We start from the raw sequence: 25,518 nt of genomic DNA, 5'->3' as shown, positions 1-25,518 counted from the left end.
CATACTTATTTTAAAAAGAGACACCTGGAAAAAATGACACAGTCATGTAAAAGGAGGGGAAAAGATACAACAGGCACATACTGAAGGGAGCTCTGAGGAAGCTATGAAACATCAGTTAAAATAGACTTTACAAGAGGAAGTTTCCTTTGTGGCTCAGCAGTTAACAAACCCAACAAGGATCCATGAGGATGAGGGTTCAATCCCCACTCAGTGGGTTAAGGATCCATTGCTGCCGTGAGCTGTGGCAGACAAGACTCAGATCCCCATTGCTGTGGCTGCAGCTTTAGCTCTGATTCAACCCCTAGTCTGGGAACTTCCATATGCTGTGGATGCGGCCCTAAAAAGAAAAAAAGAAAATAGACTTTACAACAAAAAAGCGTTACTAGAATTCAAGAAGGTTACTAGGTCATTTAAAAATTCAGTTCACCAGAAAGATATAATAATTCTAAACTTTATATAACTCTTAACTTCAAAATTCATAAAGCAAATATACTCATAGAACCATAAGTAGAAATAGACAAATCCACTGTCTTTAATAACACTCTCTCAAGCAGACAAAAAATCAGTAAGACTTTGTAGCTTGCATTGCCCCATACAGTAGCCACAAGTCTCATGTAGCTATTTCAGTTTTTTTAATTTAAATTTTAAAATGCATTTTTTCATGTGCTTGCTGACCATCTGTCTATCTTCTTTAGAGAAATGTCTATTCAGGTCTTTTGCCCATTTTTCCATTGGGTTGTTGGCTTTTTTGCTGTTGTGTTATGTAAGTTGTTTGTATAATTCAGAGATTTAGGCCTTGTCAGTTGCATCATTTGAAACTATTTTCTCCCATTCTGTAAGTTGTCTTTTTGTTTTCTTTTGGGTTTCCTTTGCTGTGCAAAAGCTTATCAGTTTGATTAGGTCCCATTGGTTTATTTTTGATTTTATTTGTGTTGCTTTGGGAGACTGACCTGAGAAAACATTTGTAAGGTTGATGTCGGAGAATGTTTTGCCTATGTTCTCTTCCAGGAGTTCGATGATGTCTTGTCTTATATTTAAGTTTTTAAGCCATTTTGAGTTTATTTTCATGCATAGTATGAGGGTGTGTTCTAGTTTCACTGATTTGCATGTAGCTGTCCAGGTTTCGCAGCAATACTTGCTGAAAAGACTGTTTTTTTTTTTCCCATTTTATGTTCTTGCCTCCTTTGTCAAAGATTAAGTGACCATAGGTGTCTGGGTTTATTTCTGGGTTCTCTATTCTCTTCCACTGGTATGTTTGTCTGTTTTGGTATCAGTACCACACTGTCTTGATTACAGTGGCTTTGTAATATTGCCTGAAGTCTGGGAAAGTTATGCCTCCTGCTTGGTTTTTTGTTCTTCAGAATTGCTTTGGCAATTCTGGGTCTTTTGTTGTTCCATATAAATTTTTGGATTGTTTTTTCTGGTTCTGTGAAAAATGTCCTGGGTAATTTGATAGGGATTGCATTGAATCTGTAGATTGCTTTGGGTAGTATGGCCATTTTTACAATATTAATTTTTCCAACCCAGGAGCATGGAATACCTTTCCATTTCTTTACATCTTTAATTTCCTTGATTAACGTTTTATAGTTCTTGGCATATAAGTCCTTTCCTCCTTGGTCAGGTATATTTCCAGGTATTTAATTTTTGGGGGTGCAATTTTAAAAGGTATTGTATTCCTTTCCTAATATTTCATTGTTAGTATACAGAGATGCGACTGATTTCTGAATGTTAATCTTATATTGTGCTACTTTGCTGAATTTGTTGATCAGTTCAAGTAGTTTTGGGTTGAGTCCTTAGGGTTTTCTATAGATAGCATCATGTCATCTGCATACAGTGACAGTTTTACCTCTTCTCTTCCTATTTGGATGCCTTTTATTTCTTTTTTTGGTCTGATTGCTGTGGCTAGGACTTCCAGTATTGTGTTGAATAGCAGTGGTGAGAGTGGGCATCCTTATCTTGTTCCAGATTTTAGTGGAATGCTCAACATCCCTGATTATTACATAAATGCAAATCAAAACTACCATGAGATACCACCTCACACCAGTCAGAATGGCCATCATTAATAAGTCCACAAATAACAAATGCTGGAGGGGGTGTGAAGAAAAGGGAACTCTCCTGCACTATTGGTGGGAATATAAGCTGGTACAACCACTATGGAGAACAGTATGGAGGTACTTTAGAAAACTATACATAGAACTACCATATGACCCAGCAATATCACTCTTGGGCATATATCCAGACAATACTCTGCTTGAAAAAGATACATGCGGAGTTCCCGTCGTGGCGCAGTGGTTAACGAATCCGACTAGGAACCATGAGGTTGCGGGTTCGATCCCTGCCCTTGCTCAGTGGGTTAACGATCTGGCGTTGCCGTGAGCTGTGGTGTAGGTTGCAGACACGGCTCGGATCCCGTGTTGCTGTGGTCCTGGCGTAGGCCAGTGGCTACAGCTCCGATTGGACCCCTAGCCTGGGAATCTCCATATGCCGCGGGAGCGGCCCAAGAAACAGCCAAAAGACCAAAAAAAAAAAAAAAAAGAAAAAGATACATGCACCCGCATGTTCATTGCAGCACTATTCACAATAGCCAAAACATGGAAACAACCTAAATGCCCATCGACAGCTGATTGGATTAAGAAGATGTGGTATATACACAAATGGAATACTACTCAGCCATCACAAGGAACAAAATAATGCCATTTGCAGCAACATGGATGGAACTAGAGACTGTCATCCTGAGTGAAGTAAGTCAGAAAGAGAAAGACAAATACCATATGATATCACTTATATCTGGAATCTAATATACAGCACAAAGGAACCTTTCCACAGAAAAGAAAATTATGGACTTGGAGAATAGACTTGTGGTTGCCAAGAGGGAAGGGGAGGGAGTGTGGTGAATGGGGAGCTTGGGGTTAATAGGTGCAAACTATTGCTTTTAGAATGGATTAGCAGTAAGATCCTGCTGTGTAGCACTGAAAACTATGTCTAGTCAATTACTATAGAGCATGATAATGGGAGAAAAAAGAATGTATACGTGTATGTGTAACTGGGTCACCATGCTGTACAGTAGGAAAAAAAACTGTATTGGGGAAATAACAATTTAAAATTTTTTTAAATAAAAATAAAAAAAATAAATTTTTAAAATGCAGTTCCTTGGTCACACTAGCCACATTTCAAGTGCCCAAGAACCACATGTGAGTAGTGGCTCGTGTATTGAACAACAGAGATGTAGAATATTTCCATCACTGCAGAAAGTTCTATTGGACAAACTCTCCCACAGACAATGTGAACACGGTTAACAGGCTGGATAAAATTGACGTATGTAGAACATCCCACTAAGAAAAATCTCTTCCAGCCTTATGGAACATTTACCAAAAAAATACCATATACCAGGGCTTAAAGCAAATGTCAACAAATCTGTTACATTAGAAATCAGTAACAGATAGATATTTTAAAACAAACAAGGAAACAAGAATATAGGCTTAAACATTTTTAAATACACTTCTGAGCAACCTATGGGTGAAAACAGTCACAATGAGAATCAGGAAATACTTAGATTGAAGGATGATTTAAAAAAAGAAAAAACAGTGGTAATGACGCTAAAGTGGACTTATATGGAAATGTGCAGCCTTAAATCAGCGGTTCCTAACTGACGGCAGTTTTGTCCCCCAGGGGACCCTTGGCAATGTCTGGAGACACCATCATTATCAACATCAGCATCCTCCTCATCCTCCTCATCATCCTCACCGTAACCAGGGCAAGGCAACCAGCATCTAGTGAATCAAGGCCAAGGATGCTGCTGAATACTTTCCAATACATGGGACAGCTCCCAACAACAAGAATTACCTATTCAAAATAGTGATAGTGCTGCCATTGACAAACCCTACTTTAGAGGCTTAAGTTACGAGAGAAGAAAGGTTGAAAATTGAGTTGAACATTCACAACTTGAAACGTTGGGCAAGTAAATAAATAAATAAAGCCAAAGAGAGGCAACAGAAGAAAATACTGGATGTCTGACCAGAAACTAATGAAAAAGAATATAAAATAAAATACAAAGAATCAACAAATCAACTTCTGTTGACAATGTGAAGCATTTGATAAAATTGGCAAATACAGGCAAGACTGACAAAAAAAGATACAACTATTACTAGGAATACACAAAGGACATAACTATAGTTGTAGCAGGTATGAAAAAGATGAAAGTTTTGTGAGTAACTTTCTGGTAAAAATTTGAAAATTTGTATTAAAATGGACAGTGTTAGAAAAAGGAAATGTATCAAAACTAACTTCAAAAATTATCCAAGTGGACTTTTAATTGTTGAAGAAATTTTTTAAATTACTCAATGAATTTATTACATTTATAGTTGTACGATGATCATCACAATCCAATTTTATAGGATTTCCATCCCACCACCCCAGTGCATCCCCCACCCCACCCCCCCAAACTGTCTCCTTTGGAAACCAAAAGTTTTTCAAAGTCTATGAGTCAGTATCTGTTCTGCAAAGAAGTTCAGTCTGTCCTTTTTTCAGATTCCACATGTCAGTGAAAGCATTTGATGTTCGTGTCTCATTGTCTGACTGACTGCACTTAGCATGATAATTTCTGAGTCCATCCATGTTGCTAAAAATGCTGGTATTTCATTCATTTTAATGACTGAGTAATAGTCCATGGTGTATATGTGTCACATATTCTGGATCCACTCCTCTGTCAGTGGACATTTAGGTTGTTTCCATGTCTTGGATATTAAAAATAGTGCTGCAATGAACATCGGAGTACATGTGTCTTTGCGAGTCGTGGTTTTCTCTGGATAGATGCCCAGGAGTGGGATTGCTGGATCAAATGGTAGTTCTATTTTTAGTTTTCTGAGGAATCTCCATACTGTTTTCCAGAGTGGTTGCACCAATTTACAGTCCCACCAACAGTGTACTAGGGTTCCTTTTTCTCCACACCCTCTCCAGCACTTATTGTTTGTAGACTTTTGGATGATGGCCATTCTGGCTGGTATAAGGTGGTACCTCAAAGTGGTTTTGATTTGCATTTCTCTAATAATGAGTGATGTTGAACATCTTTTCGTGTGTTTTTTGGCCATCTGTATGTCTTCTTTGGAGAACTGTCTGTTTAGATCTTCCACCTATTTTTTGATGGGATTGTTTGTTTTTTTGGTATTGAGCTACAGAAGGTATTTATAAATTTTGGAGATTAATCCCTTGTCAGCCGATTCATTTGCAAAGATTTTCTCCCATTCTGTGGGTTGTCTTTTCGTGTTGTTTAGGGTTTCCTTTGCTGTGGAGAAACTTTTAAGTTTAATTAGGTCCCATTCATTTATTTTTGTTTTTACTGTCATTTCTCTAAGAGGTGGATCTGAGAAGATGTTGCTGTCGTTTATGTCAGAGTGTTTGACCTACATTTTCCTCTAAGAGTTTTATAGTGTCTGGTCTTATATCTAGGTCTTTAATCCATTTTGAGTTTATTTCTATGTGTGGTGTTAGGAAGTGTTCTAATTTCATCATTTTCCATGTGGCTGTCCAGTTTTCCCATCACCTCTTATTGAACAGGCTGTCTTTTCTCCATTGTATTGTTGAAGAAATTGAATAAATAATTTCAAGTCTTTCCATAATAAAACACTAGTCCTGATAGGCAAAGGCAAGTTTCCCAAGCATTCAAGGTACAAATAATTCCAAATTTATACTAATTTTTTTGTATTACTTATTTTTTATTGAAGTATGGTTGATGTACAATATTATGTTATAGGTGTATAATATAGTTTTACAATTTTAAATGTTATGCTCTATTTATAGTTATTATAAAATATTAGCCATATTCTCTGTACAATACACCCTTGTAAATTATTTTATACATAATAGTTTATACCTTTTGGGAGTTCCCATCATGGCTCAGTGGAAACGAATCTGACTAGTATTCATGAGGATGCAGGTTCAATCCCTGGCCTCACTCAGTGGGTTAAGGATCCAGAATTGCTGAGGTATAGTGTAAGTTGCAGATGTGGCTTGGATCTAGTGTTGCTGTGGCACAGGCCAGCAGCTACAGCTCCAATTAGACCTCTAGCCTGGGAACGTCCATATGCCGTGAGTGCGTCCCTAAAAAGACAAAAAAAAATAGTTTATACCTTTTAATCTCCTACCCCCATTTTGCCCCTCTCTCCTTCCTCTCTCATTGCTGGTAACCACTACTTTGTTCTCTCCATCTGTGAATCTTTCTTTTTTGTTATATTCACTAGTTTTTTGTATTTTTTAGATTCTGCATATGTGATGTTATACAGTATTTGTCTTTCTCTGTGTGACTTATTTCACTTAGCATAATACCATCCAAGTCCATCCATGCCTTTGCAAACAGAAAATTTTCCTTCTTTTTTATGGCTGAGTAGTATTCTATTGTGTGTGTGTGTGTGTCTGTGTGTGTGTGTACCACATCTTCTTTCTCTGTTCATCTGTTTTGATGGACACTTGTTTGTCTGTTGATGGACACTTGGGTTGCTTCCATAGCTTGCTGATTATAAATAATGCTGCTATGAACACTGGAATGCATGTATCTTTTCAAATTAATATTTTTGTTTTTTGTATATGTACCCAGGAATGGAATTACTTGGTCATATGAAAGTTCTGTTTCTAGTGGGTTTTTGTTGTGTGTTTTTTTTTTGTTTGTTTGTTTGTTTGTTTGAGAAACCTCCATATGTTTTTCAACAGTGACTGAACCAATTTATGTTCCCACCAACTGCATATGAAGGTTCCCTTTTCTTCACATTCTTCCCAACATTTGAAATTTGTGTTCTTTTTGGTGATAACCATTCTTACAGGTGTGAGACGATATCTCATTGTGGTTATGATTTGCATTTCCCTGATAATTAGTGATGTGGAGCATCTTTTCATGTGCCCATTGGACATCTGCATGTCCTCTTAGGAAAAATGTCCATTTGAGTGTTCTGCCCATTTTTAAATCAGGTTGTTTGAGAGGTTTTTTGATGTTGGGTTATATGAGCTGTTTATATATTTGGGATATTAATAGTTATATCATTTGAAAGTATTCTTCTCCAATTCAGTAGGTTGTCTTTTCATTTTGTCAAGGTTTCTTTTGCAAACTTACACAACTATTTTCAGAGAAAAATAAAAGAGAAAATATTATTCAGTATTATTTCATTTTTTGAAACCAGTCTAGCCAAAATCAATTAAACCAGGTCAGAGAGAGACATAAATATTTCATGTCATTCTCACTCCTTAATTTAAAAATACAGGTGTAAAATATGCACCAAAAATTAGCAAACTGAATCCTGCAAAGGATAAAAAGATGGGATATCATGAACAAATTGGGCTTATTCCAGGAATGCAAGGCTGGTTCAACTTAAGAAAATCTAATCATTGCATTTACTACATCACCGCATTAAAGAAGAAAACTATACAGTCATCTCAGTATATTAAGGAAAAAACATTTAATAAAATTGAACAGTTGTTCATGGGAAAACTTCTCAACTCAGTCAAGGAGAACTTGAGAAAACAATAAAATGTTAAATTTGTTTCCTTTAAAATCAGAAACAATACAGAGTTGCATTTCTATTCAACAATTTATTTAAAAACCTAGCCAGTATAGGAAAATACAAAAAAAAAAATTGAAAGATACTAGATTTGGAAAGAAAGAAATGAAACTGCTATGTTATGATTATCTACATAGAAAACTGAAAATAATATACAAGCAGATTATTAGCAAAAAAAAATTAGTGAGGATGGATGGATGTGAGTTGCAAAAGCCAGGTACATTTCTGTGTGGTAGCGACAAATAAAAGGCAAGTTTTTTTAATGTACTTAGGAATAAATCTAACAAAACACTGCAAAATCTCTACGTATAACGTAGTTTTATTAAAAATCATTAAAGACCTAAATAAAAGGTGAGACATACTATGTTCTTTGATTTAAAAGACTCAGTTTGGGAGTTCCCGTTGTGGATCAGTAGAAAGGAACCCGACTAATATCCATGAGGACACAGGTTTGATCCCTGACCCTGCTCAGTGGGTTACGGATCTGGCATTGGCCACAAGCTGTGGTGTAGGCTGCAGATGTGGCTTGGCTCTGGCATTGCTGTGGCTGTGGCATAGGCCAGCAGCTATAGCTCCGACTCGACCCCTAGCCTGACACCTGCAACCCTAAAATAAATAAATAAATAAGACTCAATTTGTTAAAAATGTAATTTCTCTCCCAAATTATCTATAGCTTCAGTGCAATTCTAATCAAAATCCCAATAGATTGATTCTAAAATCTTTACGAAAGGGCAGTGAGACTATCCCAGCCTCTCCAAACTAGGTTTTTATCTACTGGATATCACATTGTAAATCATCTATAATTTTAAAAATGTAAAAAAAAAAAAGTATGACATTGGTACACAGATAAGCAAAGGGACTAAAGGATAGAGCAAAGTCCAGAAGCAGACCCTTACATGTATGGAGACATAAGAGAGTTGAAATTGTAAAACAAAGGGGAAGGAATGAGCTATTCAGTAAATGATCTAGGGGCAGTCCACTATCTATAGAGACAAAAAGCACAAATAGATCTCTAAATTCACACTACGCAAAAAATTAATTCCATATGGGTTAAAGCTATAAATGAGATGATCAGGTTTTTAAACGTGAAGAAACCATAGGATGATGCCTTGATGATCTCTAAATAAGGAGGAGTTTCTCAAACAGAATGCAAAAAGCCCCAAACCATAAAGAAACTATTCATAATCACTGCCTTAAATTTGAGAACTTTTTATTCATGAAGAAAACACCATAGAAAGAATTAAAAGACAAGTCACAAATTGAAAGAAGCTTTTAGCATACACATTACCTTCAAATTATTAGAATGCATATTATATGTAGTATGCCTTAGATGGAAAAAACACATAATTCAATTTTTTTTTTTTGTCTTCTGTCTTTTCTGGGGCCACACCTGCAGCATATGGAGGTTCCCAGACAAGGGGTCTAATCGGAGCTGTAGCAGCCAGCCTATGCCAGAGCCACAGCAATGCAGGATCCGAGCCGCATCTGCAACCTACACCACAGCTCACGGCAATGCCAGATCCTCAACCCACTGAGCGAGGCCAGGGATCGAACCTGCAACCTCATGGTTCCTAGTCGGATTCGTTAACCACTGAACCACGATGGAAACTTCCTAATTCAATTTAAACGAGAGGAAATAAGCAGTTATTTCACAAAGGCGGAAATATGAATTTCCAGTGAGGATATAAAAAGATGCTCCTTCTATTAATAACCTCGAAAATGGAGTGAGACAAGAGCTAAACACCATTGCACACTCACCAGGTTAGATAATATTAAACACGACTACACCAAATGTTGGTGAAGGTGTGAAGGTTAGAAGCTGATTCATTGCGGATGGACGTGTACACTGACACAGTAACTTTGAAAGGCAATGTATCATTGGCTGATAGTTGATCACGCATGTTCCCAAGGCTATGCCCAGTCTTCTAGTCTGTCTGGTTTTGTGTCATCTTCCCTCGGTTCTCCTTCTCTCCTCGGTACCCAGTTGGTCAGTACATCCTGCCAGTTTTTCCTCAGAAGTGTTTCCTGGACTGATCCTTCCCTTCAGCTCCCAGCCATCCTCTTACTCATCATCCCTCTCTGGAAGGTTAATAATGATTTCATCCTTTCTCACGCCACCGTATTCCTTGACTCTTGCTGTTTTGTTGTGAAATTACATCATGCATGAAGAATTGTATATGATACATAGACACAGTTTAAGAAGAATAATGAATTGAACATTCAAGTATTTTTTTTTTTTTTTTTTGTCTTTTGTCCTTTTAGGGCCGCACCCACAGCATAGGGAGGTTCCCAGGCTAGGGGTCTAATCGGAGCAGTAGCTGCCAGCCTGCAACTCGGGATCCGAGCCTCATTTGTGACCTACACCACAGCTCATGGCAACGCTGATCCTTAACCCACTGAGCAAGGCCAGGGATTGAACCCTCAACCTCTTGTTCCTAGTTGGGATTCTTTTCTGCTGCGCCACAATGGGAGCTCCAAACATTCATGTCTTATCACCCCCATTATAAAGATAACATTATTAGTAAATGTGAAGCCCCTCGTGAAAGAGAACAGCATGAGGTGGACCCCCAGCAAACCTGCTCATCCTTCGGGCTGACGCCCACAAGCTCCCCCAGGCCCAAGCTTTGCATAGCCCATCCATCCAGAATCTCCTCTCTGGCTGTGACGGACAAGCTCATTTATCTGACCAGGGGATCCAATTAGCCTCTGGGACTAGTGGGAGGGCTACACACCATCTCTCAAGTCTGAGCTTCCAGAAACAATTCCTCCGTTTGTAGTTGGCCTGCAAGGGACTCGAGTCTAAGCAGAGGGAGGCCTTTCCCTCTCTTTACATGTAGTAGAAGTGACCGCCGGGTTAAGGATCAGTATAACCTGCTGCTCTTTGCAGGTCAGTCTGGTCCAGTTTCCCGAGATATCTGTTACCCCACAAAGAAATGAATTGAGCTGTTTTTCATTTCAATTACGAGTGTCGTTAATTTTTTGTATGGCTTTTATATTATTATAGAAGAACTCTAGGTACCTTGTTATAGATTCATTCTTTTTAAGGCATCTTCCCAATGTCTCAGATTCAGTGCAGGGCATCAGGCTTTTAGATATTCAGTGTGAACTAAGCCGACTTCTAAAGAAATCAGTGGCAAGTTATCAATGCATATCTGAACCAGAGTTAGAATGATGTCTGCTTGGTTCATATAGTGATCTGATTTCTCTACATGTTCATACTAATTAAAAAATCCACCCAAAGCTAGCTACATCTGCTGAAGACCAGACATTTACATTTAAAAAAAAAAAAAACTGTCCTGTTTTGAAAATATTTCTGGAGAGCTTTGAAGCTGATCGTAAGGATTTCACAGCCCACCTGTTCAGCAGCCTTTCTGAGAGCATGTAGCAGTGGAGACACCTTCTGGAGCTTTTATAGAAGTGGTCCCATCTCACAGAAAGCCCTCTGGAGAGCTTCAAGGTAGATTCTGAGCACATCCCTCCATGATTCACTTTGCAGCAAAACTCTGTGTCGGAAGCCACTTCAGGGACACGACGGCATGTGTCTTGCTTTTCCTATCTAGGTATAGTCAGGAGAGTATCCAAAGAAAGCTTCTAGACAATGCATTGTATGTTCTAAATGTTGCAGATTCCAGTGATTTTTATTTTTTTAATGATTTTTATTTTTTCCATTATAGCTGGTTCACAGTATTCTGTCAATTTTCTACTGTGTAGCAAACTGACCTAGTCACACATACATATATACATTCTTTTTCTCATATTGTCCTCCATCGTGCTCCATCATCAGTGACTAGATATAGTTCCCTGTGCTATACAGCAGGATCTCATTGCTTTTCCATTCCAAAGGCAATAGTTGGCATCTATCAACCCCAGATTCCCAGTCCATACCACTCCCTCCCTTCCCCCTTGGCAACCACAAGAATATTCTCCAAGTCCATGAGTTTCTTTTCTGTGGAAAGGTTCATTCATGCTGTATATTAGATTCCAGTTATAAGTGATATCATGTGGTATTTGTCTTTGTCTTTCTGACTTACTTCACTCGGTATGAGTCTCAAGTTCTATCCATGTTGCTGCATATGGCATTATTTTGTTCTTTGTTGTGGCTGAGTAGTATTACGTTCTGTATATACACCACATCCATTCATCTGTTGACAGATATTTAGGTTGTTTCCATGTCTTGGCTATTGTGAATAGTGCTGCAGAGAACATACAGGTGCATGTATCTTTTTCAAGGAAAGTTTTGTCCGGATATATGCCCAAGAGTGGGATTGCTGGGTTCTATGTATAGTTTTCTAAGGTACCTCCATACTGTTCTCCATAATGGTTGTATCAATTCACATTCCCACCAACACTGCATGAGAGTTCCCTTTTTTCTATAGCCTCTCCAGCATTTGTTATTTGTGGACTTATTATTTTTTTGTCTTTTTGCCACTCTGGAGCCACTCCTGCGGCATATGGAGGTTCCCAGGCTAGGGGTCAAATTGGAGCTGCAGCTGCCAGCCTACACCACAGCCACAGCAACGTGGGATCCGAGCCACATCTGTGACCTACACCACAGCTCACGGCAATGCTGGATCCTTAACCCACTGAGCAAGGCCAGGGATTGAACCTGCAACCTCATGGTTCCTAGTTGGATTTGTTAACCACTGAGCCACAGCGGGAACTCCTGTGGACTTATTAATGATGGCCATTCTGATAGGTGTGAGGTGCTACCTCCTAGTAGCTTTGACTTGCATTTCTCTAATAATCAGTGATGTTGAGCATTTTTTCATGTGTTTGTTGACCATCTGTATGTCTTCTTTGGAGAAAGGTCTATTCAGGCCTTTTGCCCATTTTTCAATTGGGTTGTTGTCCAGTGACTTTTAAAATGAAAAGGCCTACTTTGTGAGTCACTGCCAAAGGCATGGCATGGCATGACGTGGCCACAGAGTAGCTCCTGTCTCTTGATCAAGTAGACTGTCCAGTAAAGTGGATAAAAGCATGAGCTTTGGAGCCAGGCCCGCTTAGTTCAGCCATTCACTTGCTCTCTGAGCCTCAGTTTTGTCATCTAAAGACAGGATCATCATAGAACTTACCTCATCAAGGTGTTTTGAAGATTTAGCTAAGCAGTCCTGATTAAGTGCTTAATATGGTATCTGATCGGGAGTATGTGATAAATAAGTGTTGGCCGCAGTTACTTAACGAGGGCCACCCAGTCCGTTCAGACGGCTGTAACGAAACACCAGAGACTGGGTGGCTTATCCACCACAAACATTTATTTCCTAGCTTTGGAGGTTGGGAGGTCCAAGACTGTGCACAGACAAGATTTGCTCTCAGGCGAGGACCCACTTCCTGGATCATAGGTGGTATCTTTTCACTGTGTGTTCATGTGGTGAAAGAGACAATCCAGCTTGCTAGGATCTCTTTTATAAGGACACTAAGCCAATCACAGGGCTCAGCCCTCCTGTCCTGATCACCTCCCAAAGGCCCCACCTCCTAATGCCATAACCTTACAGGTTAGGGTCTCAACATATGAAATTTGGTGGGGGGACACAAACCATATTGGGCTCTTGTTTTATCACCATTCTTTGTGACTTTCTTGCCACCATCTTCTAAGTCATTGAGTCTCGTCCTTGAATGCACATTAGAATCATGTTGGGAGCTTTGAGATATCCTGACTCCAAGTAAAACAGAATTTCTGCTGCTGGAATGCAACCACTGGTTGTTCTTAAAGTTCTGGAGGTGATCCCAGTGGACAGCTGCAGTGAGAGCCATTGTTCTAGAAGCTCCAACTGCAACTACTTCTGCGAACCTTTAGAAATAGTGTTCTCACCCACCATGGTCTGAGGAACTTGAGTCTCAGCTACTCTGTTGCGTCCTACCAACTTCCACCTTAGCACAGGTGGCCAGGAAGAAGCATTCTGGGACGTAATAAAGGGCTGAGGCAGGCTGCCTCCCATGTGAGGGAGTATGGAGGTGCCACATGGAAGCAGCTGATGACGATGTGACAGTGACGATGATGCTGAAGACTAGAGAAGCGTGAGTCAGGAGTCAGAGCTGGACGGCGGTGGAGGTAGGCATGGCAGGCGGGGGTATCCACCACAAGGCCAGGAGAGGTGCTCATCCTCCTCCTGCCACTTGATTTTTACTGTTCTCACACACCTCTCCCTCCTGGCCTTGGACAGAGGAGGGTATCAAGCATAGACAGCACATGTAGGGGAACATAGGTGACCCAGTGTCCGTGGTGGCCCCTCTCTCCCCACTGTTCTAGACAGGCCCTCAGCCTTGCTCCTGGACAGCCAGGAGGCATCAGTGTGGGAAGGGCTCTCTGATGAGATCCTCACCCCAGGGCCATGGTCCTGCCAGGGGACCTCCTTAAATGCACGGGAACTTCCCACTTGTCCCCATCTCCACTTCAACCTCCTTTACCAAGGGAACTCTTAGCTTTTGCCTGGATTCCTAACACTGTTTAATTTGTGGGCTTCCTGAGTATTATTTTTTTATATAAATGATATAAAAGCAGAAGGCATCCTATTGGGTTATGTTTTCCATCACCGTTTGCAGCATGGTTCAGAGTTTTGGTCATTGCAGGGTTGTCCTCTTCTAACCCACCCTCCTTTTTCTGATCATTTCACTTCCCCCATTGAAAACCTTTTGGAAGACTCTCCATTTTCCTAAGGAAAAAGCAGACTTCGTAGTGAGGTTTACAAGGCCTTTCAGGGTCCCCTCCTCTCCATCCCCCACCCCTATTTTTATCTCAAAATGAGAGAATGACCCACAGTAGCCACTATCATGCTCAATGCTCCTACCATGGTTCAGAGGTCCAGTTTGAGTTTTCAACAACTCAAGGTTATGGGTGTGTATTTTTCAGTACCACTGATTTTATTGAAATGTTTTCTGCTCTAGTTATATCTCATGTGTCTATTGCTTTTAATTTATAATTTGTGTGCCATATTAAGAAAGCCATGAATCTTTACTTGTTAAGGTTTTTTTTTTTTTTTTTTTTTAGATTTTTAGGGCCATACCTGTAGCATATGGAAGTTCCCAGGCTAGGGGTCAGAGCTACAGCTGCAAGTCTACGCTACAGCAGCAGCACCAGATGTGAGCTACATCTGCAACCTATACCACAGCTCACAGCAATCCTGCATCCTTAACCCACTGAGCAAGGCCAGGGATCATACCCTCCTCCTCATGGGTCCTAGTCGAGTTCGTTACTGCTGAGCCACAACGGGAACTCCTATTTGTTAAATCTGATCAGGTGACTTTTTACATTCCCATTCTTCCTCTGATTGCTGCTTCTCTCTTCTTAAACCCCTCTTACTCTCTCTCTCTCTTTTTCTTCCTCCCTCCCTTCCTTAGACTCTGCACATCACAAGCCTGCTCCAGATTAATAGCTGCCCTCTGATTCCTGCATCTAAAGGAAGCAGATTATATGCATCATTTTAAATCTTACTAAAAGTAGGCAAATTCCTGAACCTCTCTGGGCACAAACAAAGACCCAGCCACGTTTCCATATTTATTGCTGGGTTTTGTGGTCTTACACTTGCCGATCCTCCCACATTGGGAAGCAAATGACAGACAAAACAGATGGGGCTGGCTCAGTGCCGTCCCCACCAGCACGTTCTAGCTCCGCCACGTGAGCAGGGGAGGCCCACTGCAGCCATACACGCATGGGAGGCAAGCTGCCTCAGCCCTTTGTTCTGTCCCCGAAGCTTCCACCTGGCTGCCTATGCTGAAGTGGAACTTGGTGGGACATAACTGAGTAGCTGAGTCTCAAGTTACTCAGACCATGGTGGGTGAGAACCTTAATCTCCCAGGCAGTTCAGTGTGGGTGAGGCAGCTCCCACTGAGCCAGGGCAGTGCTCCAGGGAAAGGTGCAGCCAGCACCCACAGCACCCAGGAGCTGGGTGCATCATTCTAGTGAAGGGGATCTAGACAGTGCACTGACAGCATCTGCTACTGCCAGTAATTGCCAAAAAATATTAGGCAACGTATGAGCCAAACCAAACACACTTGCAAGGCCTTTTTATCTAGCCAGGGGCTGTTTTTACCTTCTGCGTGGACACTTGCAGAATCCAGGTCCAATGAATCCTATGCATCAGCGAATTAAAAGTCATTAAGTCCTTGTATCTCCTACAAGGCTGGCCTCCTTGTCCCCCTCCCCTTTTTTTCAAGACCTCAGCTGCATTGCAGGGAGTGGTTGTACCATATACACCACCCTATCTCCAAACGTCATCTGGACCACAGCACACAATGTTAACTGAAACACAAACCTGCTCTTTGGGGCTTTATTTTAATGCAGCACAGCTTCCAGTGAAGGAAGAATAGGAAATAGGAGGGTGGACTTCTTTGAATTTGCAACACAAAAAGTTGTATTGATCTCAACTTACCCAAGAATGCAAAGTGCAAAATGAAGAGGGAAAGTGCTGAGGCCAAACCAGTGTGTATGATGGACAGGGTGTCTGACATTCGTGCAGTCCTGTCACCCCTGAAGGGAAGGTTTCTTTGCTGGCTTCTCCTGCGATTCTGATAGGGGTAACCCTGGAACTGGAGCAATATTGATTTTTCTTGTTGGCTACGCATTCTCTTTTAAAAATAACCGAATCGAATCCTGTTTGGGTCAGCATAACAGGAAAATAATCATCTGTTCCTGAGAGTAATATGGAATGTGATCCAAAACACTCTCCCAACATTCTATTTCAATTCTTTGGAGCAGGTTTTCCATTTTAATGATAAGTTAAAGCCTTCGTTATGATAAAGGTTTTGCTGTCTGCCTTCCGTTAGCAGCCAGCCTGCTTTGCTGATCTCCTTTGCTTGTTTCCAAAAGACCTCTCACTTCCCCGTTGTCCAGGTTTCATTGTCAGCTGAAGTGTTGTTTTTCGTCAGGTCTGCAGACACTGCAGTGTTGGGTTTTTCCCTTTCAGATATCCCCATAGGCTTTTTTTTTTTTTTTTTCCTTCATTCAGCACAGCATCCCAGGAGTGTGCAAGTGCTGGATGAGAGAGCTATTATGTGGGGCAGTGATCCAACAGTCCCACCAGGGCCTCTGCTGACCTGGGGTGATTTAATAAGTGCTCCAAATCATCCTCTGCTGATTTCCACTGTCCCTAGCTGGTAAAGCTGAGCGGTGGCCCCACATTAATTATCAGCTCCAGCCCTTAGCCATTGTGTTGCCTTTCTTAGCCACGGCGGTTCCTAAATTTGGCTGTATGTTAGAATTACCTGGAAGACTGTTAAAAACCTATTTCTGGGCCCTACCTGAGACCTGCTGAATCGGAATGTACCCAAGAATGAGGTTCAAGGATCTTTCTTATAATACGCTTCCCAGCACCCAGCCCAACGTGTGCTTCTTCCCCAAATGGTGTGATTTCAGCCTAAGATAATATCAACCACAGACATCCAAGCTGGAATAAACCAAATGGAAGTTTGTAGAAGACCATGAAAAGAGCTTTTCGGCTCTTCTCTGAGGCCCTCCCAGGTAGGGTGGGTGGAAGTGGGGGTGCAGAATAGCCACATTACCTGGCGTGCTGCTTACCTGTTCTCATCTAACTGTGCATCCATCCACCTACCCGCTCAATCAGATGTATGTCAAGCTTGTGCTCTGTGTATGAGACCCTGGGCTCTGCGAGCTGAGAAGAGGGCATACCTTGTTCTTGGCTGGTGCTAGCCCAGGGTTTTCCCAGGGGAATTGATCTCTCTTCTTAAAAAGAGCAAGCAGGAGTCAGCTCAGAGTCTTCACCAGGCAAGAAAATAATCACATTAATTTTTCCCATCCTGTTACTTTTTCTAATTATGGCAGATAAAAGTGGTTTTTAATTTATACCACTGATACAAAAAATTTCCTTTACAATAAGCCTATCGATTAGCACCCACTGTGCTATCACTACACCCTCATTTGAATAGCTCTTAATTAAAAAGGTTGAATATGAAGGGTGGATGAGGATGTGGACCAGTCAGCTCTCCCATCACTGTAGGTGGTAGGGTAAATAGTATAAAATCACTGCAGAAAACCGGGAGTTTCCTATGATGTTAAACATGCTTATGCCATCCAAGCCAGCAGTTCCCTTCCCAGGAATTTACCTGAGAGAAATGAAAACATATGTCCACAGAAAGACTTGTACACACTTGTTCTTAGCAACTTTATTCATGGTATTAAAAGCTGGAAAAAGCCAAGGTATCCACCAACAAGGAGATGGATAAACAAACTGGTCCTCCATACTATGCAGTACTGCTCAGTGATCTAAAAAGAACCGGCTACTTCTTGCTCCAACATGGATGATTTGCAAAAACACTTTGCTGAGCAAAAGAAGTCAGACACAAAAGAGTCCATATTCATGATTCCATTTATATGAGACTGTAGGCATATCCTAATCTGTAAAAGATATAAAGCAGAAGAGTGTTTTCTGGGGCCAGGGGTAGGGGTCCAAGGAAGTTTTTTAAGATGGCAAAAGTTCTATGTATCATTATGGTAGTGATTACGGTGGTATGTATATATTTTGCAAAAACTCATCAAGCTGCATGCTTAAATGAGTACATTGTGTATGTTTTTTGTTTTGTTTTGTTTTATTTTATTTTTTGTCTTTTCAAGGTCGCACCCATGGCATATGGAGGTTCCCCTGCTAGGGGTCTAATCAGAGCTGTAGCTGCCAGCCTACACCACAGCCACAGCAACGCAGGATCCGAGCTGTGTCTGTGACCTACACCACGGCTCACGGCAATGCCAGATCCTTAACCCACTGAGCAAGGCCAGAGATCGAACCCTCATGGTTCCTAGTCGGATTCATTTCCACTGCGCCATGATAGGAACTCCACATTGTGTATTTTAATTACACTTCAATAAAATAGATTAGGTGATACTCACCAGGGCAGCAATCCTGAAGTCAGTAGCTGAACAGCCAACGTTTAGGGAATGGCACTCAGGTATGTGGTAGAGAGTGGCCACTATCCTACAAGATGCTCGGTTGAAATGCTGTGAAACCTCAGAGGGAGGAAAAATTTCTTCCACTAGGAAGATGGGACTATCTATGGTGGGAGCTTCCTATAACTGATAATATTTCTGCTGAGCCTCTGAGAAGAAGCAGAGAGCATGTGGGGCCAGAATGAATATCTAAGTGAAATTGGGTTGAAATTAATATCAAGGGCCTGAGGTGGGGAAGGGGAGGAGTCCCTAAAAAAGCCACATGCACCCCGGGGAAGCAAGAAGAATCAGGGTGGCCCCATCACCTTGGCCTTTATGACGTCCATTCAGTGACACCTGGGCATATGAGCTTCAGTACCACCTAGCATCATCACCAATTTTCCCCTCGACACTCTGCTCTGAGAACTTGAGCGGTGGCAAAGCAAAGTGGCATGGCCAGGACCATGGTAGAGCAGTCAAGGAGCCCAGAACAGACATGAGGGGAGGCAGGGTCTCACCAAGGCTGAGCCTTCCTATAAGGACCCCGAGAGCGACTGCCTCACACGTGCATCCTGCTTCTGGTTATCTAGGGGCAGGAGCCCTGGTAGCTCACTGGCTCATGGCCGGGGCTGCTTGGCCACTGCAGGCCAGGCACGTGTTAGATGGCGTGTGAGATCCAGTTCTTTAGCGAGCTTGCAGTCTAATAAGAAGGGGAAAAGCAAGTAGGGGCTCTAGGCTCTCAGAGGAAGGACCCAACTGGGAGGGGCTGGTCAGCAAACTTTTAGGAGAAACTGAAACCTCAGTTGTGATTTGAAGAAGGTCAGTCCAAGAGCACAAGAGAGGGTGGAGGGCAGTTCCTTCTTGACTTGTCTGGTCTAGGAGTTGGAGTTTGAGCTTAGAAACCAAGACCCCATCCAGGCGCTGACTTGCAACAGCTGATGTGATTGTGTCCCCCACCCCGTGCCTTTGTAGCTTTGTGACGTGTCCAAGGAAGCCGGACAGTGCCCCCCTGTCCCAGGTGGAGTCCATCCCAATAACCTCTGCATCTGTCAGCTCTCCAGCAGTCCCAGCAGTCGAGTCCCCTGAGTTTGATCTAAGCGACTTTGTCAGGTAAGTGCAAATAGAAAACCAGAATGGATTTCTTTATTTTTATTTTTTATTTTGACTTTTTAGGGCTGTACCTGTGGCATATGGAAATTCCCAGGCTAGGGGCTGAATCAGAGCTGTAGCTGCCAGCCTACGCCACAGCCACACCAACAGTGGATCCTTAACCTATGGAGTGAGGCCAGGGATCAAACCCACATCCTCATGGATACTAGTCAGATTTGTAACCCACTCAGCCACAAGGGGAGTTCCAGAATGGATTTTTTGAACTAGCATTCTTTTCTGTACATTGACCTACATTCTCAAACTCATCCTTCATTTATTTACCCAACTACTCACTGGCCAACAGTTTATTGAGTGCCTTCTCTCTGTTAGGCCTTGGACTAGGCATCTGGGATACTGAGCTGAAAGCATCTCTGCTCTCAGGAGGTCATTGCCTCCCAAGTGCTGGAGGAATGAGCTCTTCCTATCATTTGCCCTCTCCATCTGCCCAAGGCCTACAGCCAGGGTCCAGTCAAGGGCAGCAAACAGAAAAGGAGATGACAGTTGGCCAAACATGATATTCTTACAGTAACATGTTCCAATAAATGATGAAGCTTAACATTGAGCACAGGGTATACAACCAAATTGTCTGAAGAATTGCCAGAGCCTCTAAGAACTTTCTATAAGTCAGACATGGGCTTGATAGGCCCGGAAAGAAGGGTTGGGGCCTATGGAAAACTGACGGGTTTGATGCCCTGACCTGCATGTTTGGAGGCGGGGGGTAGCAGAGCACTGACCTGCTGACCCTTGAGAAAAGTGTCCTGCAAGTGAGAATCCTGCATATTCTGCAAGCACAGTAGAGGGGAGAGGAAGACAGCCGAAATACAGCTGCAGACTGGGGTGTGATGGTTGCCAAATAAGTGATTCTCCCCATTTCGTTAAAACCCCTCAGGACTGTCGTCGTGGATGAAGATGTTGGGTCTGAAGAAAGAGAAGACAAAAAAGCACAAGCGTCCCCTGTGACCATCTCTGATGTACGGTTTCCTTTCCCTGGGGCGGGTGGGCTGCAAATCTTTATCGGGGTCACTTCCCAACCAAACACCCACAGATCTGACACCTCCGTGAGGACCCAGACACCTCAGCAAACAGATTTTCTCTGCAGCGGAAAAACCAGTTACCTCTCATCTTGGCGATCTTGTGCTTATCTCAGCCCCTAGATAGATGCTGCAAAAGGAGAACTTCTTCCTCAGTAATTCTGTAGTAAAAACAAAGAGGAGATCACAAGAGTTTACAAAGTCATAGTCTTAAATTCTTCTAGGATGATGGCCTAAGGAAATCATCAGAAATACAAAGATGTAGGTACAAAATGTGTGTTACAACACTTTAGAAATAGCAAAAAATTAGGAATAGAAATTCCTGTATGTCCATAATCATATACACTTTTTTGTTCGCTTGTTTGTTTTGTTTTTTGGGGTTGCATCTACAGCACATGGAAATTCCCAAGCTAGGGGTCCAATTGGAGCTGTAGCTGCCGGCCTACACCACAGCCACAGCAACGCAGGATCCAAGCCACGTCTGCTACGTATACCACAGCTTGCGGCAATGCCAGACCCTTAACCCACTGGGCAAGGCCAGGGATTGAACCCGCGTCCTCATGGATACTAGTCGGGTTTGTTACCACAGAGCCACCATGGGAACTCCATACTTTTTTAAAATAGGGTTTGTCTCAGTAGTGGCACAATGGAGGTGAGCACACATTTCCACATTTTATAGGTAGGGGTATGAATTGGTATAGCTTCTATGACGTGCAATTTGGCCAGTGTTACCAACATTTTAAATGCCCAGTTCCTCTGCCAGGATATTGTTCTCGAGATACACCTTAATGTTTACATAAAGACATATCACCATCCTTGTACACTGCAGCTTTGTCGGTAAAAGCAAGAAAAATTGGAAACCACTTAATTCCCCCAGTAGGAGACTGGTTGAATAAACTCAATTACACAAAGCAATACAATTAAGTCCTTTTTAGGAAATGAGAAGGTGCTCTTTTTCTTGATTTGGAGTGATCTCTGATAATATTAAATAAAAAATACAACCCTGTTCTGGGCTTTTTTTAAAAGTATTTTAAATGATGCTTGTAGAGAATAGTCATACAGGAAGGTGACATTCATGCTATAATGTCAGCTTAAAAATCAGAATACAAATATATACATACATAAACACACATACATAATATCTGCAGCATAATCGATTGATTTGTATTTCTCTCTTTGAAGCATTCTGTATTTTCCAATTTTTTTAGGATAGAATAAGTACATGTGTGTATATAAAACACTTGCCTTTTACATGTTAATTCTTTTCTTTTTATATATATTTTAAGATGGCATAAAAAGTTCAAAAATGTAGAAAAATTAAAGCACAGATCCTCAAACTCCCACCATTCTTAGAAAAATGTTAGCACATAACCTCCCAGAGAGCTCTATTCGAGTGTGCAAATCTCTGGATGCATTCACACACACTCACACCTTCAGGTGAGATTCGTAGGGATGTGTAATTGTATATAATCAGAACTGCTTTTTCACTCAGTAATATGTGGTGCACAGGTCCCGGTCCATGAATATACATTGCATCATCCCCATGGATACAGGTACCATGCATCCTTCATTTAAAGTGATCCCCTCATGACCGTTTGCTTCCAGAGTTTTGCTGTTATACACGGCAGTAAACATCCTTGTACCTCCGGGACACCTGTCCAATTATTTCCATAGGAGGAAAAACTGTACTCGAAAAACATACACTACATACATCATTTCTCTGTCAGTCATGGGGAGGAGCACATTGATGATGAATCATGAATGTTTGCAAGTTTGTCCTCATACCTCTAATTCCTAGGGATTAAAAATGAACTCTGCTGAAACAGAAAGAATAGACCCAAGCCAGAGCCAAGCAGAGTCTCAGGAATCGCCATGGATCTTTGAACAGGATGAAATGTTGTCCATTGGGATAGAAGAAGTAAGTAACACCTCGTGGGTCCTCCAGGCATCCGACACTAACTCTTCTTATCAAGCACCTGCCCCAAGGTAGACATTTAAATTTGCTCGGGCCCTATCACTGCCATTACCATGGTGTATTTTCAGGGTGCTGCACTAGTCCTTTCATGGAATCAAACAGGGTAAAGTCAGGAATCTGTACATTGGCTAAACTGTAACGTACCCTTTGCAGGTTCTCATAGAGAATGACTCTCTCTGCAGGTGTTTGATATTTTGCCCCTGTATGGAGTGCTGTGGCCACACAGTAGCCACCAGATATCTTTTACCTTCTATGGACACCCTGACATCGTCGCACAGGCTAAGGCTCTGTGCGAAGTGGAAGGAGGGCCCACCTATGAGATAATACTAAGGGGAGAGGCCTCCCTGGTCAACTACTCCTTTGACACCAAGGATATTAACTATGGATTGCAGGTATTGTCACCCATCGGGAGGAGGTTCTTCTGGGTTTGCCCTAAACTTTGGTCACAGGCCTTGTGTTCTCATCTCTCCTGGAACCCATCACTGTCGCCCCTATCCTTGAACCCTAATCTGCTCCCTAACCCTGATCATCCTCACACTGCCAACCGTTGGCCAGACATTGTCACCTGCTTTTCTCACCATCTCCTGAAATTCTGCATGTTAGACACTAGAATTTCCACCTTTCCTCTCAATCCAAAGCCTGTTCCAACCTCTCCCTTCCTTTCAGTAAAACTACTTCCTCTCCAAGGCATTTTCCACTGCACTCTCTTTGCCTCCCCCCACATTCTTACAGCGTTCAGGCTTTTGCTAAGTCATCCAGCACAATCCCTCTGAGTTGGTTTTTCTTTCCCATCATCACTGTGGTTGTCACACTGCAGGATCTCATTACACCGTGCTTAAATTATTACAGCAGCTGTAACTCCAATGTGTGTACGAATCACCTGGGAATCTTGTTCAAATGCAGATTCTGATTCTGTAGGTCCAGGGTGCAGCATGAGAATCTGCATTTCTTTTCTTTCTTTCTTTCTTTCTTTTTTTTTTTTTTTTTTTTGGCTTTTCAGGGCCGCATCTGTGGCATATGGAGGTTCCCAGGCTAGGGGTTAAATCAGAGCTACAGCTGCCAACTTACACCACAGCTACAGCCATGCAGGATCCAAGCCACACCAGCAACCTACACCACAGCTCACAGCAACACCGGATCCTTAACCCACTGAGCAAGGCCAGGGATCAAACCTGTATCCTCATGGATACTACTCAGGTTTGTTACCGCTGAGCCACAGTGGGAACTCCGAGAATCTGCATTTCTAACACACTCCCAGGTGACAGCGATTCTGCTGGTCCACAAACCCCATGGAAGCAAGGGATTACAATGCATTCATAGTTTCCATGCTAACCCCTCTAAAGAGTAGTGCCAGGTAGATGGATTTTCCCAGAATTGCATTTTCAGCCCATCCATCCCTGAACGGTTAACCCCAGTGGCATGTGAGGAAGCAGCATAGAGAGAGGAGCTTGGTTTTATCGTCAGGAGAACCAGAATGTTATCCTCGCTTTACTTCCTGCTGACTGTAACAGTAGGTCCACCCCTAACCTCTCCACCCCTTGGCATCCCTCATCCGCAAAATGGGAATGAGGGTCACAATTCCGATTTCATCAGGAGGTACTGGTTACTTAAATGAAGTGTCTGGTCAGTACTGTGCCTGGGTCAGAGGAGGCCGTCAGTCATGGGTCACCTGATGGCTCAGAGCCAGGTTCCTCCACCTGGGCAAGGGTATCATACCTAAGTCCTTCTATTAACTGAGGCTCCTTACATATTAAACTTTGCTTCTCATAATTTCCCATTATAGACCACTCACTCATTTATGGCCAGGCTGGTTTACCCAGTGTCCCTAACACGCCCCAGCCTCTCCTGCCTCCATCCTCCCTCCTGCAGTACCCCGCTTGTCTCCCACTCGGCCAACCCCAAACCTACACATACTGTAAGCTACAGCTCACCTCCTTCCCTCTGTTGTCTTCCTCTTACTTTACAGTCTCTCAGCACTGACATATAGTCTTTGCCATAATATAAACGAACTTGGGTTTGAAATACTTGTCAGTTAATTCTGCATCCGTACATCTTCGCTTCCCAATTGGAATGTGTGTTATGTACTCAGATGCCATATCCCCTACCGAATTGTAATGGGAATTAGATCCTCATTATCCAGCCACTACATGTATAATTACTGAATTGCATGTGTACATGTATGTTTATAGGTTAAAAATCGTGCCTAAAATCAAATGCACCCAACCCCTATTGACACCTTGTGCATTTCAATGACCAAATAGAATTCTCTTTAGCTCCTCATCTCCAGCATCTTTGGGCAACTGGTTCTGGCTCAACAAAGAGTGTATCATTTGAAGCATCTCATTCTTGCCCTAGCTTATCCTAAGAACCCAAAGTGGCTTTAGTTTATCGTTATTGGACCTTCTGAATTATGTCAGTAAAAATCTTAGGAAAAAGAACATGTCTGGCCTATTACTCCCCTGTATCTCTGGAAAAGTAGAAAAAAATTCATTACAGGAAATTCTGAGCTCACCTCTTATCCAAAAAAGCAAATCTTAATGTGAAAAAGTTTACTTTAAGATCCTCTAACACAGAGTTCCCATTGTGGCACAGCAGAAATGAATCTGACTAATATCCATGAGGATGTGGGTTCAATCCCTGGCCTCGCTCAGTGGGTTGGGGATCCAGCTTTGCCATATGCTGTGTGGTGTAGGTCGCAGATGCAGCTCAGATCCCACATTGCTGTGGCTGTGGTGTAGGCCAGCAGCTGTAGCTCTGATTCAACCCCTCGCCTGGGAACTTCCATATGCCTCAGGCACGGCCCTGAAAAGAAAAAAAAAATCCTCTAATGTGAATTCTTGGTGGTGAAAAAATGGAGGTCCAGGGAGGTTAGACGCTCACCCCACCGCCATACTAAACCAAGTTGTTAGAAGAACTAAGGGCCACTTTCCAAGGTCTCGTGCTCCT

At 42.2% G+C, this 25,518-nt stretch overlaps 1 protein-coding gene across 6 annotated transcripts in view; it reads left to right on the top strand.

Annotated features, from left to right (window-relative positions):
• HYDIN (HYDIN axonemal central pair apparatus protein) overlaps nt 1-25,518 on the top strand; it is a 549,453-nt gene that overhangs the window by 406,919 nt on the left and 117,016 nt on the right. For all 6 annotated transcript variants that reach the window (XR_014805538.1, XR_014805539.1, XM_084959659.1 and 3 more), the window contains 4 exons: nt 19,390-19,527; nt 20,456-20,537; nt 22,396-22,515; nt 22,755-22,964. Coding sequence is in view for 4 of the 6 variants with exons in the window: in XM_084959659.1 (XP_084815785.1) it covers nt 19,390-19,527; nt 20,456-20,537; nt 22,396-22,515; nt 22,755-22,964 (550 nt within the window). In the remaining 2 variants the exon portion in view is untranslated. The remainder of the gene's footprint in view (nt 1-19,389; nt 19,528-20,455; nt 20,538-22,395; nt 22,516-22,754; nt 22,965-25,518) is intronic.

The sequence above is a fragment of the Sus scrofa genome, chromosome 6, assembly GCF_054392235.1.
Source record: "Sus scrofa isolate SSC_HxYL_T2T_F1_AM1 chromosome 6, Sscrofa_HxYL_maternal_Yorkshire_Landrace_v2.0, whole genome shotgun sequence".
NCBI lineage: Eukaryota > Metazoa > Chordata > Mammalia > Artiodactyla > Suidae > Sus > Sus scrofa.
The sequence above is the reverse complement of the archived record's forward strand: the minus strand, read 5'-3'. Positions and strand labels throughout refer to the sequence as shown.